At 35.3% G+C, this 14,511-nt stretch overlaps 1 protein-coding gene across 2 annotated transcripts; it reads right to left on the bottom strand.

Moving 5' to 3' along the window:
- Positions 1-1,162: 1,162 nt before the first annotated feature.
- On the bottom strand, positions 1,163-11,200 carry LOC119774073 (sodium- and chloride-dependent GABA transporter 2-like). Of its 2 annotated transcripts, XM_038271381.1 has the most exons (14): positions 10,893-11,200; positions 10,654-10,788; positions 9,293-9,433; positions 9,070-9,148; positions 7,905-8,037; positions 7,535-7,669; positions 7,345-7,448; positions 6,759-6,883; positions 6,337-6,449; positions 6,117-6,254; positions 4,242-4,344; positions 4,066-4,166; positions 3,179-3,349; positions 1,163-2,411 (listed from the first exon to the last, which is right to left on the bottom strand). In XM_038271381.1, exons 1-14 carry the CDS (start codon positions 11,080-11,082, stop codon positions 2,304-2,306), a joined length of 1,776 nt encoding a protein of 591 aa, XP_038127309.1. In that variant the 5' UTR covers positions 11,083-11,200; the 3' UTR covers positions 1,163-2,303. The 2 variants fall into 2 exon arrangements, with proteins under 2 accessions (XP_038127309.1, XP_038127310.1); XM_038271382.1 differs by lacking the exon at positions 1,163-2,411 and having other exon boundaries at positions 3,164-3,349.
- Between the last annotated feature and the right edge of the window lie 3,311 nt (positions 11,201-14,511).

Genomic DNA, 14,511 nt, shown 5'->3' on the forward strand with positions numbered 1-14,511 from the left:
TTTTTGTTTTTTAACCGGTTTGGCTCGTGTCATTGTTATGTGTGCAAAGCATAGTCAAGGAAGGAACACTTAATTTTATAAGTTTTTTTTTATCAAGCTTGCTTAATATTGTGCACAGCATACAACCTCAAAATATTGTTCTTATTGTTTATTGTATTTATCTATTGTATTTTATTTATTAATGAATATATTTCTGTACAATTTTGGAGTCTTTGTTTTTATCCTTGTGGTATCGAAAATGGTATCGAGTATCGAATATTTTCCTTAGTATCGGTATCGAGTTGAAAAGTTTAGTATCGTGACAACCCTATAAGGCTGTGATAATGATGTTATTCCCAACAGACTGTGAAAGTCCTGCATCATCTGCTCACCAGTTTACTCTGTGCAAAGCAGCTGTCTGATTAATTTATTTCCAAGAAATGAAGATGGGTGTAGATTTACTTGCAGCCATTATTTAATTTAAAAGAAAAATTGAGAACAGATAAGCAGATCATGGCTTGTCTAAATTGAAAAGAAGGACTGTGTTATTTGCTGTTATTTTGTGTTTCGGAAACACAGGAAGGAGCAATCAGCTAGATGAGAATGGGCTTAGTGAGGGACAAAAGGTAGAACCGATAATGTATGTCTGTATCCTTATAATGGTTCTGTTTTATGTGTTGTCTTCTCAGTTTAGAGGGCCCAATGCCTGTCTTTGCTTAGGGCCCCACATTTTCAAAATCCATCCGTTTGAGGAAAGCACCATTAGTCCTTGTTTCCCAAATGCTTTGTGGCCGTCACAAAACATGTGGAAGGAGGTGCCATTTAGTCAGGTGAGACCAAAACGTTAGTCCTATATGCCAGAATATGGCAAAAAGTGTGATATGTAAAACTGCACATTAAAGCTGATAAAAGCATACTGATGGCAGCAACATTTGATCCTCCAAAATCTGGGCTAAAATTGGGGCTGAAAACAAATGAATGAAACAATTTTCTGATTTTATTTGTATATTTTTTTTTTTTGTTTTAAGCAATCTTCCCACTTCACAAGTATGACATACCTGTTTAAGTTATATAACCAATTAGGTAATAAAACATGTATCAAATGACAAATACAAGACAAAAAAAATCATACTATTGTTTCTTATAATTATACAAACATTTTTTTTCTAAATACTCTTGTAAAATAAAAAGATTCATGTTGGATCTTGAAAAAAAAACATCTGAGGTAGTGTTCAAAAATATCGTTCCCTCTGGACCGACTGACACACAGAACAATAGTTAGTCATGCTTTTATTTCTAAAGAGACAAGCATAAAATATAGAAAAACTCTTAAAAGCTCCAACAAAATAAGAATATACCTCTTAAAATTAGTTCAAACCTCAAATCCAGTTGAAAACAGATTATAAAAATATTTTATCTCATTAGTGGCAAATTGTCCATGACTTTTAAACCGTATAATAATTATTGAAAGTAATGACAACGAATATGAATGATAACGAAGCCTGCTTTGTTATTTTTACATTTGTCAGTTTTAAATACATCTATAAAGTTATATCATACCCTTGGTAATAACCTGTAAACCTTTCAGGACTCTTGTAAATTGAAAATCAGTACATAACTGAGCCTTGATGTGGCATATTGAATGATCGGAGAGAAATGTAAGAGGGGGCATATTAAGCGATGAACAGTTGACTTAGTGTTTTGCTGCGAGGCAAAAAAAAAGAATTAACTTGGAATACTTGTTGGGAAGTTTGCTGAGTAATGATTCTTACATAATGATTCGGCATGAATGACTGCAGGCAATATTATATTTAATTGATCATTCATGCATGCTTAGCTTATTCACGTATTTGTGTGAATCTTGCAAACTGAATTAAATAAAGCAATGCTTAACATCCCCTAACAAACTTTTTTTAAATAAAAAAAAATGTAAAGTGTTTGAACCTGTTATGAGTTATCATGATTAAAACATCAAACCTGTCATTCATATTATTCGTATAATTATTTCACCTGCAAAGCTTGAGGGACTAGCAATATGCTTACTGTACCTTATAATTTGCTTCTTTGGCTAAATAATCTGGATTCAGTCCAGGGTGTACCCTGTATCTTGACCTATGACCACTAGAGGTAGGTACCAACTTACTCCCATGGCAATGGATGGATAATTAGTTACATTGAATGGCTGATTCCCACATTTATCTAAGTCACTTTAAAGGATTTTGTTTCCCCCAACATTTGATAAAATCAAATCTGGATCACACATGCTGCTAGACAGTAAATTGTGCATTTTTTTGGTGTCAGCTTAGTGACTTAAGCTGCGTGGGTCAGAAGTTTGAGGTCCGTATATGAGGGTTGCTGCTGTTGTTGTTGCATTTCGGCGGCAGACATATTTGATCCAAGGTAGCAACAGGCTTACAGAGCGATACGAAACGCTGAGTAAAGACACAAAGAGAAATATTAAGTAATGTTCAGAAAAAACTACTAGTTTATAAATGCTCAACTTTCAATGGCCAGTAATTAAATAGCGCCCTTTCAAGTCAGTGGACTCCAAAGCTCTTTAAACTTCAGTCATTTCACACAATGATGGTGGCAGACTATATTGTAGCCAAGGCTGTCATGGGGCACACTGACAAAAGCTATCTTTGTTGTTCCCTTTCTCTCTATGGCTTTTTTACAAGTAAGGTTTCACCAAGTAAAGCACTAATTTATGTAACTACATTGTAGCCACAGCTGTCATGGGGCACACTGACAAAAGCTATCTTTGTTGTTCCCTTTCTCTTTATGGCTTTTTTTACAAGTAAGGTATCACCAAGTAAAGCACTAATTTATGTAACTACATTGTAGCCACAGCTGTCATGGGGCACACTGACAAAAGCTATCTTTGTTGTTCCCTTTCTCTTTATGGCTTTTTTTACAAGTAAGGTATCACCAAGTAAAGCACTAATTTATGTAACTACATTCTAGCCACAGCTGTCCTGTGGCACACTAACAGAAGATATCTTTGTTTTCCCTTTCTGTCTCTATGGGTTTTTTAACATGTAAGGTATCACCAAGTAAAAAACAATGTATTTTATGTTTATATATTTCCTTATGTATTTTACTTATATAAGTAAAAACACTCAAAATGTCAAATGTCACCAAAATGTCAAAATAAAAACAGTACATTTCTCTAAAACTTGTTTACTTAAATCTTTCTTACCTGTCGAAGTGTGCCTTGTCCTTGGATTAATTTAAAAAGCACAAACAGTGGGATGAGAGAAAGAGAGACTGTGGCAAAAAACCAGCCCAAGATATTGGCCCATAGTGGATATTCGTAGGAGTTACTGAACTTTAGTGGAGTATATTTGATAATGGAGAAGATGAAGGTTCCCTGTTAGAAGACAAGACAGAGAAGATTTAAAAAATTATAAAATGCTACAAAGATCAAGACAGACTCTAGATTTTGTGTAAATAATTTCTGTAATGTTTGTATATTTTTAAAATGTTTATCAATATGAATATCTGAAGTAGCTTGCTCTCTTATCTTTCAAATTTTGAGGAGGGATGAAACAAATAGACCTCTTTTCACATTTTATATGCTTCGAAACCAAGGGTAAAATTTTATTTCCCCATTGAAGTTATGGATAAATTAAAGCTAAATAGTTCGATATACCTAAAAAAGTGTATTAATGATGCATATATTTAAGTAATGACTAATTGACCTGTAATTATTTAACGGTTTTTCAGATCGAAGGGCTCCAAAAACAATTTACACTACAATGTACCAATGCAGTATAAGATTTTTGGTATTTTACAAATCTATCTAAAGTGTTAATATTTTTTACAGTTGTGCTGTAAGTATGACAAAAAAATGCATGCAAGGGAAGTCCAGATATCAACCTCACATATTTTTATCTACATTACATTGTCATGAGGCAGAATAAGAGGGCACATAAATATGACATGATCTGCCGCCAAAAGGTTTGACCTGAAGCATGTATTACTTTTCAGAGTTGGCATCTCGATTGTTTATTAATAAACACACTGAAAATCTAACAGGACAAATTATGGAAAAGAAAGACATGTCTGACAATTAGTTGTACTTACAAAGCAAACAAGAGGAGTGATGTACCGCCAGCAGTACTTCATGAATGGAAAGGGACGGTAACCAATCATCTCTGTGATGTTGTCATAAAAACGGTCTGTGCCTACAGATAAACCACATGTGAGAGTCAGTGTAATGTGTGAGGTCAGTGAAATCAATCAAGGGCTCCATAACTCACCATAAACCCATCCAATACTAACAGACTGGCAGAACGCAAGGATCAGCAAGGTGCTGCCACTGCAGACATGGTGGTCCAACAGCTGGAGCAAGTAAACCCCGCCCTTAAAAGAGGAAAAAAGTGTAACGTATGAATTGGTTAATTAATTGATGATTGAAATAAACTATACTACGGTTTTGGGTTAACCATGTACAACACTTATAATATATATATATATATATATATATATATATATATATATATATATATATATATATATATATATATATATATATATATATATATATATATATATATATATATATATATTGAGCGACAGCATGACTCGTACACTTTTAAAATGAAAAATAATTAAATAATTTGAAAAGTGTTTGCAAAAGACACAACATTTTTCAAGAACAAAGGGGAAACATCTGAGGGGCTGGTTATATTTTTGCTGCAGTGTGTCGCAGTGAGCTTGCTGCAGATATTTTTTTGATTTATGCCCAGCCGAGGCAGTGAGGAAGTGGAAAAAGTGCAAGGGGCAAGTTTGTGGGACAACGGGCGGACAAGGGGCGAAAAAGTGTGGGGATCCAGGGGGAAAAAGGGTCCCAGCGTTCTTGCGCACCTCGCTCTTCTAGCTGGTCTATCTTCACGAGTCATTTTCCACAATTGCTCTCATACAAACAAAACAAGCAGGGAAGGTACCAAACAGGAAATATGCAAAGTGTAGATCAGATATAGCTTTGACCATTTAGAGACCTCCTGTCTGAGGCACTGTCTGCGGTCACCTACAATTTTGGAGGTGAACGCAACATTGTAAAGAGTAATAGTAGACTATAAACACTAGATAATTGCACACACCTGCTAATATATCACATTCATTTTAGAAAGATACATGAATGATGCTAAATACAGGGCAAATAAAAGAGAAAATATATCCGAAAATAACAGAAATACCAGCAACACAGGTAAGTTCATTGTGTAGGTTCACTGTCCAACATGGTAAAAACTCTACAAACATATCTGTGTTTTGTGATAGAACATCCCAGACCAAAATGCTGACAAAAATAAGAATCTGTGGCAGGCTTAGTTTGAGCTAATTAATAAAAAAAAATATGCAAATCTTTTAGTATTTTGGTGCAAAGAGTATTGACTTGGGAATAAATAAATACATTTGCAAATAAATATGCATGAAAGTCTGAAATTAGTGATGCATTTAAGTGTAGTTGCCTGAAATTCTCTTCTGCCCCTCACAACCATCACTACTGTGTGCTGTTATAAAAATCCCAGTTAAAGCTACAGTGTGTAACTTTTAGCGACATCTAGTGGTCAGACTGCAGACTGCAGCAACATGAACATCTCCCCCCCACCGCTTCTCCCCCCCAACAGTACGGCGAGCGTTACGGGACAAAATGTCTTCCACGACGTCCGCATCACCTACCTTCTCAAGTGATGAGGTTTGTTTACATAGATAATTTTACAGATAGTATTTCATTAGTCTGTGTAGGGTATAGATTTCATGTAGACTTGAGATAATAAATATACCCGTTATTTTTTCTACATCGTTGTGACATTTTGGCGATCTCACAATCACTAGTTTGATGGCTCTGCGCTGCCGTAGCGCAAAGATGTCTGCCTCCATGGCTGCGAGACCCGCTCCTATGTAATTATAAATAACGAATTCTAAGGCAACGCAAATATTAAGGTTAAGAGGCTGAGATCGTAGATGATGATAAAATAACATAGTTCTGTATAATATATTACATTTCTGACTGTATGTCCCTGTAATTATTACACACTGTAGCTTTAATTCAACACAATTTGTAAAGAGGCTAAATGAAAACCATTTGTTACTAGTAAAATGTTATCAGTTTTGTATTAGTGAGTTCAAACCTCAGTAACTAGTAAGAGTCCAAACAGGCAGGAGACACAGCAGATAACCAGCAGGAGCAGCTCCCTCCTGTAGCCTTGATTCAGGTAGGAAGGGAAATGATCAACCAGGGATGTCATCACACACTCTATACCAACAAACTGGAAAAAAGGGATAATGGAAAGTAATTAGTACATAAATTAATTCATGTATTCATTGACTTAAATGAGTCTTGATATTTACCTGGCTATCTAGTCCAAGCAGTATAATCATGAGGAAGAAACACACTGACCAAACCTGAGGCATAGGCATCATGGCCACAGCACGTGGGTAGACAATAAATGCCAACCCAGGGCCTAGAAAAAAAATAAAAAATTGGTAAAAATGCAAAGTGGGAGAAAACAGACTAGAAAGTAAAACAAATCAAAACTATACTTTAAATAAGATGATAGGTATTTTCAGTTCTTAAAACAGGCCAGCTTAGTCCAGTGACTATATTAACTGTTAGATTTATAAAAAGAAAATTTTTTTCTGCAAAATAAATGTAATAAAAAGCTAATCTTTTTTCAGAAATTTAAAGTGGTCCACAGTTACTCAGACCAAAAAAAAAAAAAAATGTAAGTTGGATTATCAGGCTCGCTAGAAACATATGCATCACTACTTGCCTGATTCTGCCACTTCAGAAATATCCACGCCTTGTTCATATGTCATGAAGCCCAAAACAGAGAAAATGGCAAAACCAGCCACAATGCTGGTTCCACTGTTCAGCAGACTCAAGTAAAAGCAGTCCCTGTTAAAAGAGGTTGTATATTGAAGAATAATATTTTAATGTTTTGGCAACAAAACTACAGCCCTGACCATTACCATTTATAAAGAACCTGGTCACCAGCTGAGTAATTTTTCACCAAATGTGGACACATCCTGACCTCTGCAGGCCAATTTACAGAAAATCTATCTGAGCAGCAGACATTGATACTTGTGCAAATATCCTCAGCTCTTGGTCACCATTATGAGGGAATATAAATAAAAAAAAATACAGTGGAAATAAAATAAAATGTGAAGACCTTTGAGAGCTCACATAACAGCTGCATCAATACTAGCATTACATTTCCCACATATAGTCTCCTGTAAAACTAATAGGTGGAAGGGAAAAGAGTGACTTGTTGTTTGCAGATAATATTTGTGGTTCATAAAATGTGTAAATGATCAGAGACTGTGAGTAAAATGCTTGGGCACAATTATTGTACTTACTTATAACAGTTATTGTTGTAGGTATTATAACTCCCAAGAGAAGTGAGAAAACCAAGACCGATGGCATATGAGAAGAAGATCTGAGTACCAGCGTCCATCCACACCTAAATAAAGTGCACCAATATATGCTTGTAACTAATTTAACATCAACCTCATTGTTATGATTTATGCATTGAATACTTTTTCTTACCTGAGGATCTGAGAGACGAGAAATATCAGGGTAGACATAATAAATAATCCCATCCAGAGCTCCTGGCAAAGTAACACCTCTTATCAGCAGAATAAACAGCATAAAATAGGGAAAGGTGGCTGTAAAGTATGCTGCCTGGAGGGAAAAGGAAAGAAAATGTTCTTCATATATTAGAAACCAACATATCACACAGAAGCAACAAAATGTCCTAAAATTATATAAAAAAAAAAAAAAAAAACTTTACACTGGTGTTTACAAGAAAATTGATGGTCATGGCAGAATAAAGCCTGCTTGTGTCTTACAAATGAAATGCAAATGCTTTAAGTATGATATATACAAAATATTGTTGTTCATATTTCAATTATCATACCTTTCCTGTTGACTTTATTCCTTTCCAGACACAAAAGTAGCAGATGATCCAACACAGGATGAGGCACAGTGCTAGTTCCCACCTTAGTCCACCCAACTCGTTGATCCCACCAGAAATCTTTAAAACTCTTCGACTGGTCAGATGAGAGAAGTGAATGGGGTAAAAATAAAATGAGATTAGGACTAAACAAGAAAATATGCAAATGGAAGGAAGCAAGTTGTTTATGTCTCTGCTATCTGTCCTCTGAAACCCTAGACAGTTGTGGTTGCTGTGATTCTGTTATTTTTTTGGAGGACATCAAAAAGTTGTCCCCCATCTTTATTTACAGCATAGGCTAAGTAAAGTAAACTTGAACGTTTTAAGACAGATTAGCAATGGTAACAATTACAGACACACAACATAAGCTTATAAGATCTTTTAAGTATGCTAAAAAGATTCCTGTATGGGAGGAGGTGTTAAAATATGTTTCGGCAAAACTGTCTTTATGTTTTTCCTTTAAGGAAAAAATGTGCAATAGAGCGGTGGTAAGTGCAACTGGTATCAGGAAGATGGCCCAAGAAACAGACAGGAGATTAACGCTGGTGATCATGAGAAGACTTTTTATAAGGGTGCGTAAATAAAGCTGTGAAATAATGGCGCTTGAGAATCGGTAAGAACTAAATCCATGCTGGTTGAGTAGACAATCTGCCATCCACCTCTTGGTATCTGCTGCTCTTTAAGCTGCTCCTAAATGTCTTAATGAGCTGCAGTAGCAGGGCTACACTTGTCGCTCCAGGAAGCATACAGCTCTGTTGGTCTGATAGATTAAACCAATCTCCTTAAGAAGTCACTATGAAAAAAAAGAGTCCCCTTTCTCTGTAATTTAATCTAAGTATAAATACAGCTGTTCCCTGAAGGCCTCAGATTTTGACCAGCAGTGAACGCATAGCAACATAAAGGCCAAGGGAGAAAAAAGCTCCTAGTTATATTGTTACAAAATGTGGAAAAGTTCATTGACAAAGATTGTTTATGCAATGTTGCAATGTGTTCTATTTAGAAGTAGACTAAATAGGAGTTGAGAGAAGGCAGGAGCAGCAGCAAAGGAGATATTTGGAGATAAGCCAGACAGAAGATAAAAGAAGGAATTAAAATGTAAACTGTTGAACTTGTGTGAACTCATGCTTACTTCCAGAACTCCACGACTGGGAGGGTAGTGTTCACTTTGGATTTCATGCTCAGATTCAGATGGCTGTCAAAGCATGAGTCTAGAGTAAGAAGATAAAAACATATCACAACACTTTTTTGTGTTGAATTAAATTCCACACTCCTCTAAATAAAAAAACAACATATATTACAGTGTTTATATACTTTTATCCTCATAGAAACAGCATAGCAGAAACATGCTATACCTGTGTTCCAGTAATTCCCACATGAAGCCCAAGGTAAATGTGAACCAAAGGATGAGAACAGGTAAAAGAACGCCCAGGTGAGGATCATGATGTAAGAAGTTGCAGTGAAAGCGATGATTAGGTGACTGGCATAGCCAAGGCCTTGGGGGGGGGGGATAAAAAACAGGGCTGTAATGCATTTTTACATATTTGTCATAGAAATACAGACCTTATAAAATAAAATAAAATGGCAATAAAGTTATTCATCAAAGGAAAAGGCAATGGAAAAAAGAGAACCAGTACCTCATAGAATCTTTTACCTTTAAGTCAATATTTGGTAGAAACTGTACTTTCCAGTGGTCATGCTTGTTTATCCTGCATTCTGTCTTTGCAGATGACAGGAACAATTTTTCTCTTGAAGTTGAACTTTAATTTGATCTCCACTAACCCTGAACATGTGCCCGACTAATAATAATCAATACTGCAATAATAAGAGTCTTTTCAAAATTACAAAACGGCAGAAGGTTTCATTTAAAACTCTTAGTCTGCTTGACAGTTTTTTGGGGGGTTTTTTTTTTAAGGACAATAACTAAATGATTCAGCCGTACATCTTGACTGGCATTCTTTATTTTTTGTTTTTGCAACATGAATTCCCTTAAAGAAAACATATATTAGCTTTCTCTTTTGACATATCTAAAGTAGTATGGTTGCATGTCTTGAGATTTGAGTGGTGTTAAGAAAATAAAACACAAATTTTATCATTACTTTTTTTTAATGTAATATTTTACCAAAAAAAATCTATGTCACAGTTTCACTAATATCTAAACATGCCTTGATCTCCTTGGCTAAAGTTCTGATTTTCTGTTGTGTTTTGATAACTTTCTTGGTGATTATAGTATGCTCTTGATCCTGCAATAGTTGTTTTAGGTGTTTTTTGGTGTTGTTCTTTTGTTTTTTTATTCAATTTGTTTTCCTTTTGGGTCTTGGCATATTAAATGAAACCTCCTTGTTTAGTTTCTTATTGTTTACATCTCTTTTGGTCTGTTTACCTTGGTGTAGTAGTATCAGAATGCATGAAGGGCACTTTCAATGACACATTATTTACTGATCAAGGCTGCTTATTACATGAGATTTCCTAGCGTGTTTCTCTTTACCACTCTCAGAAAATTAATTCTAACGTTTTTTTCAGTTCTTCCAAGGAATAAAAGAGCACTGAATATCCACAGCATTATAAAAGGCAAACAATTCAGTGCAATATTGAAGTCTTAAAATAAAGGGTGAAAAAAGGCTGCAGATCTATTTAGTTGAACTACATCAACTATTATGGACAATTCAAAACTTTAACGGAGGTTTAAGACAGAAGGCAGATTAGGATGTTTCACCTTGAAAAAGTGGACAGATCTGACGCCAGCATGTGATTCCTCCCTGACGGGTGTACTGCCCCAGCGCAGTTTCCAGGAAGAACAGGGGTATGCCACACGTAAATATAAACAAGATGTATGGGATGAAAAACACTCCTGCAAAACACACACACATAAAAAAAAAACATTTAAAAAAATGCATTCAGTCTGAATTTAAGTAGCAAAATGCCAAATGCGCATCTGTGCGTAAAACCACTCACCTCCACCGTTTTTGTAACATAGGTAAGGAAACCTCCAAATATTTCCAGGCCCGATAATTGCTCCTGTGACTGTGAGGATGTACTCCGCCTTGGTCCCCCAGTGGCCCCGTCCCTCCATCTCTTTGGCTTTCTGAGGGTATTCGTTCAGGACGCAGACCGCTGCGCTGCTTCTCATTCCGTTCGTTGTCATCTTTTTTTCTGCCAAACGTTAAAGGGCAAAGTTTCTCCTGCAATCAGTGGCTGTGCGCTCTGAGAGCTTCTCTAAGTGGGAATGTAATTTAACAAGGGAAGAAAGAGACGCTGTGATGTGAAAGAAGCTTCCTTTATTATCAAGCGGGATCCCAACTATTTGTAGAAGACGCATGTTTAGGGAGACGGTGGAGGGCGTGACTTTGTTTTGTAAGAGAAAGTAAATTAAGCTTGATTAATTCGCTGTTACAGCATAATATTTGACCCATCATGTGTTGCAATGGGGCTGGGATTGGGGGGGGCTGTTGCAGTTTCTCTTATAAACCTATAGGAGGTGAAATAAATGTAGTCATGAATTATTTGGTGAAAGCCAAAAAGCTCTTTTATGCAGCAGGTGAAACAAGACATCCGACCGACAACATGCTGCACTGATGGCGCAAAGATTTTACCTACTTACCTTCTTCAACACTTAGTAATGACTAGGTTAAACTAATACCTAGGCAAAGCTTAACTGAAAGTGTTAGTCACTAGTTGTAATTAATATAAAACAATGATCCATAAGCAGTAATATCTCAGAATGTAGACAAACAAAATTTTAATATGGTCTAATCTCATATATGAATTTCCATAACTGTTTTTTTTTTTACCTTTTCTGGGAAAGCATCTAGGAGGTATATGCTTAGATAGATAGATAGATAGATAGATAGATAGATAGATAGATAGATAGATAGATAGATAGATAGATAGATAGATAGATAGATAGATAGATAGATAGATAGATAGATAGATAGATAGATAGATAGATAGATAGATAGATAGATAGATAGATAGATAGATAGATAAGGATTTTAGATTTATTATTTCTAATGAGTATTACATTAAAGAAGTAGGGAGATTGCTTGGAACATGGAAGTTTTGTCACCCCATGTGGGACTCATGCATACAGCGAAGGTGGATTAATTACATAGTGTGACACAGGTTACAAAATAGGGTTCTGAGATTCATGGAACTACCTGGTTAATTTCCTGGACAGTTCTGCCTTTATAGGCTAAAACTTTGGTGAAAGTTATATTAAGAGTATAGAGTATATTAAGAAAGTAATTTAGTAAATGACTACCCTTAACTGATAACCTTACCCGGGTTCTTCTTGGAAAGTACTTGGTCAGATTGGCAAAAAGTGAATAAAAGTGACTTGCAAGTACAGTATTTAATATTTCTATCTACAGATGTTACCTAAAAGTACATTTGCAGCTTTCTTTTATTTCTAATGTTTATGTATATTTTTTTAAGATTCCAGCAAGTTACATTTTTTGTTTTCATCTTTGTTTTCTCTTTTTTCAGGTGATTTCAGCTTACAGCTGTCACACGGCAGTTAGGTAGGAAATAAACCATTCCTTTTTACTTTTTTTACTTTAATTGCATACAATCAAGACAAGTAGAATTTAAAATGTATTTTCACTTCTGCTAGTTTTTAAGGGGGTATGCAGTAAATCCACTGTCCTTAGATTTGAGAATGTTTTTTTTTTTTTACCTCAAAGAAATTGTTGAACAGTCCTTGTTTTCCTTTAGCTTGAAATTAAAACACTCTGTATGACTGTTTCTCTGTCACATTTAGTCCAAGAATCAGTGGCCCACAATGTAAAGAAAAATGTGTCTGAATCTAAATAAACGCTATAATCAGCGGCTTGATGGCAACATTTTCATGCTTAGTGTGAGTTTTCGTCACTTTTTGTCATGGAAACATGCATGCACACAAAAAAATGCAGAATTATGTGTTGTGAAACATAATGAAATGGGTGTGTTTAAATATTTTGCACTCTTCGCATCAGTGTTGCTGTTTTAGGATGAGCAACGCAAAGTATGTTGTCCATAGATTTTAATAATCTGGGAAGACTGGACGAGTGATACACTACAACAAGTCTGCAATATTTCTTAGAGCTTGGGTAAGTTTCAAAAAGCAGGTTTTCTAAAAACTTAAGTATTTTAAGCATGAAATAAGGAAAAATTTGAATTTTCTGTTTCATAAAGAGAGTTTACTTAGCCTCTGTTTCTGTTACCTTGGTAACATTCTCCGCAGAGGAACCTGGTCGGGAGCAGGTTTTGTTCAGTAAACTCAGAATGTCCTCTGTCTCTGCTCTATTTAAAGCTAATCACATTGTTTTATTTACTGATTTAGTCAATAGATTTTTAGGTTTTAAAAACAAATATTGCTTGTCCTTTTGAAAAGCATCTTAATTAATTAATGATCAGCATTAATTCACAGATAATTAGGTATTTATGGGGAGAGGATTCTACAACTCAGTTGACAGAATATGAGATTTATTTGTCTTTGGTTTGTTTAATATGGGTGATATGTGGATTATTTCTTTATTTATTTTTCAAAGTAGCCTACATGAAGAACTACTGAAATTATTTTCAGATTACACATAAATAGATTCATTTAATCCACAGGGAAAAGGAATTACTTTAGGGTTAGGATTAGGATTCCCTCGGTGATAACAATGACTTAACCCAATCACACATTGTGAGGCCATATGGGACTGATAACAAATATTTTTAGGGATGATATCATCCAAAGCGGCTGCAAACAGCCACTTAGTATTTACTGTGTGATGGAAGAATCAAATGAGGAGGAACCCATGAGATGATGAACAGGACCTTTCTTTTTAAAAAAGTTTTTAGACTTCATCTTCACCTGCTGCCAGTTGATTTTACTTAGAGCCCTGTCACACCTTGCCGATTTAGACAGCGTATGCCCAACGTCCCAGAATGTACCTTCGTATTTTTTCAATTTTCAATTTCAAATCCACTGATATATTAACAAACCTGAAAAATAATGGAATAGCTTTTATTTTTTTACATTTATGTGAAAAAAGAACACAACTGAAGGCGAGAGCACAACAAAGATAGAAAGAAAGGTATTGCTCTGAGGTATCAGGTGCCGGGAACAGATTACGCTCTACAACCATTTTTTGTAGTTTATATGTAACTGCTATCATACGTCTTTAAATGTGTGATGATCCCATTTCCTCAACGGTCTTTCTTCTTCTTGAGACATAGTTTGTTACCTGGGGGGGTTTCTGGCCTTTCACCAGTGCAAGGCTCTATTGAGGTGGTGCTACATCTCTTGTGGAGAAAAATTGATCTGCATTTTAAATTCATAAAGTATATTTTGGGTCAAAGACTAAAAGAGGAAAAAAAATAAATAAACGATTTCAGGATGTCCATGTCCTTGGATAATGGCTTCTCATACTTGTAACGCATGAGTTCAACTTTGAGTGGACATACTCAGAGTTGACTGAACTAAATCACATCAGTCGTTGTGAAACTGAAAACTCAAAGTTTACGACCTTAGGCAAGATCAATTTAGAGTTGTGGATTTGAATCTGTTTTTTTTTTTTTTTTTCAGTCCAAAAATCTTTACTTTAAT

Source organism: Cyprinodon tularosa, unplaced genomic scaffold (genome assembly GCF_016077235.1).
Source record: "Cyprinodon tularosa strain WSP-4 unplaced genomic scaffold, ASM1607723v1 ctg8, whole genome shotgun sequence".
Classification (NCBI taxonomy): Eukaryota; Metazoa; Chordata; class Actinopteri; order Cyprinodontiformes; family Cyprinodontidae; genus Cyprinodon; species Cyprinodon tularosa.

Coding starts and splice junctions, on each gene's coding strand:
- LOC119774073 (XM_038271381.1), bottom strand. CDS start 11,082: ATGACAACGAACGGAATGAGAAGCAGCGCAGCGGTCTGCGTCCTGAAC. Junction 9,149..9,292: donor TGGGAATTACTGGAACACAG/GTATAGCATGTT, acceptor TTCTTACTCTAG/ACTCATGCTTTGACAGCCAT. Junction 6,450..6,758: donor TTCTGAAGTGGCAGAATCAG/GCAAGTAGTGAT, acceptor TTTTTTTTCTAG/GCCCTGGGTTGGCATTTATT.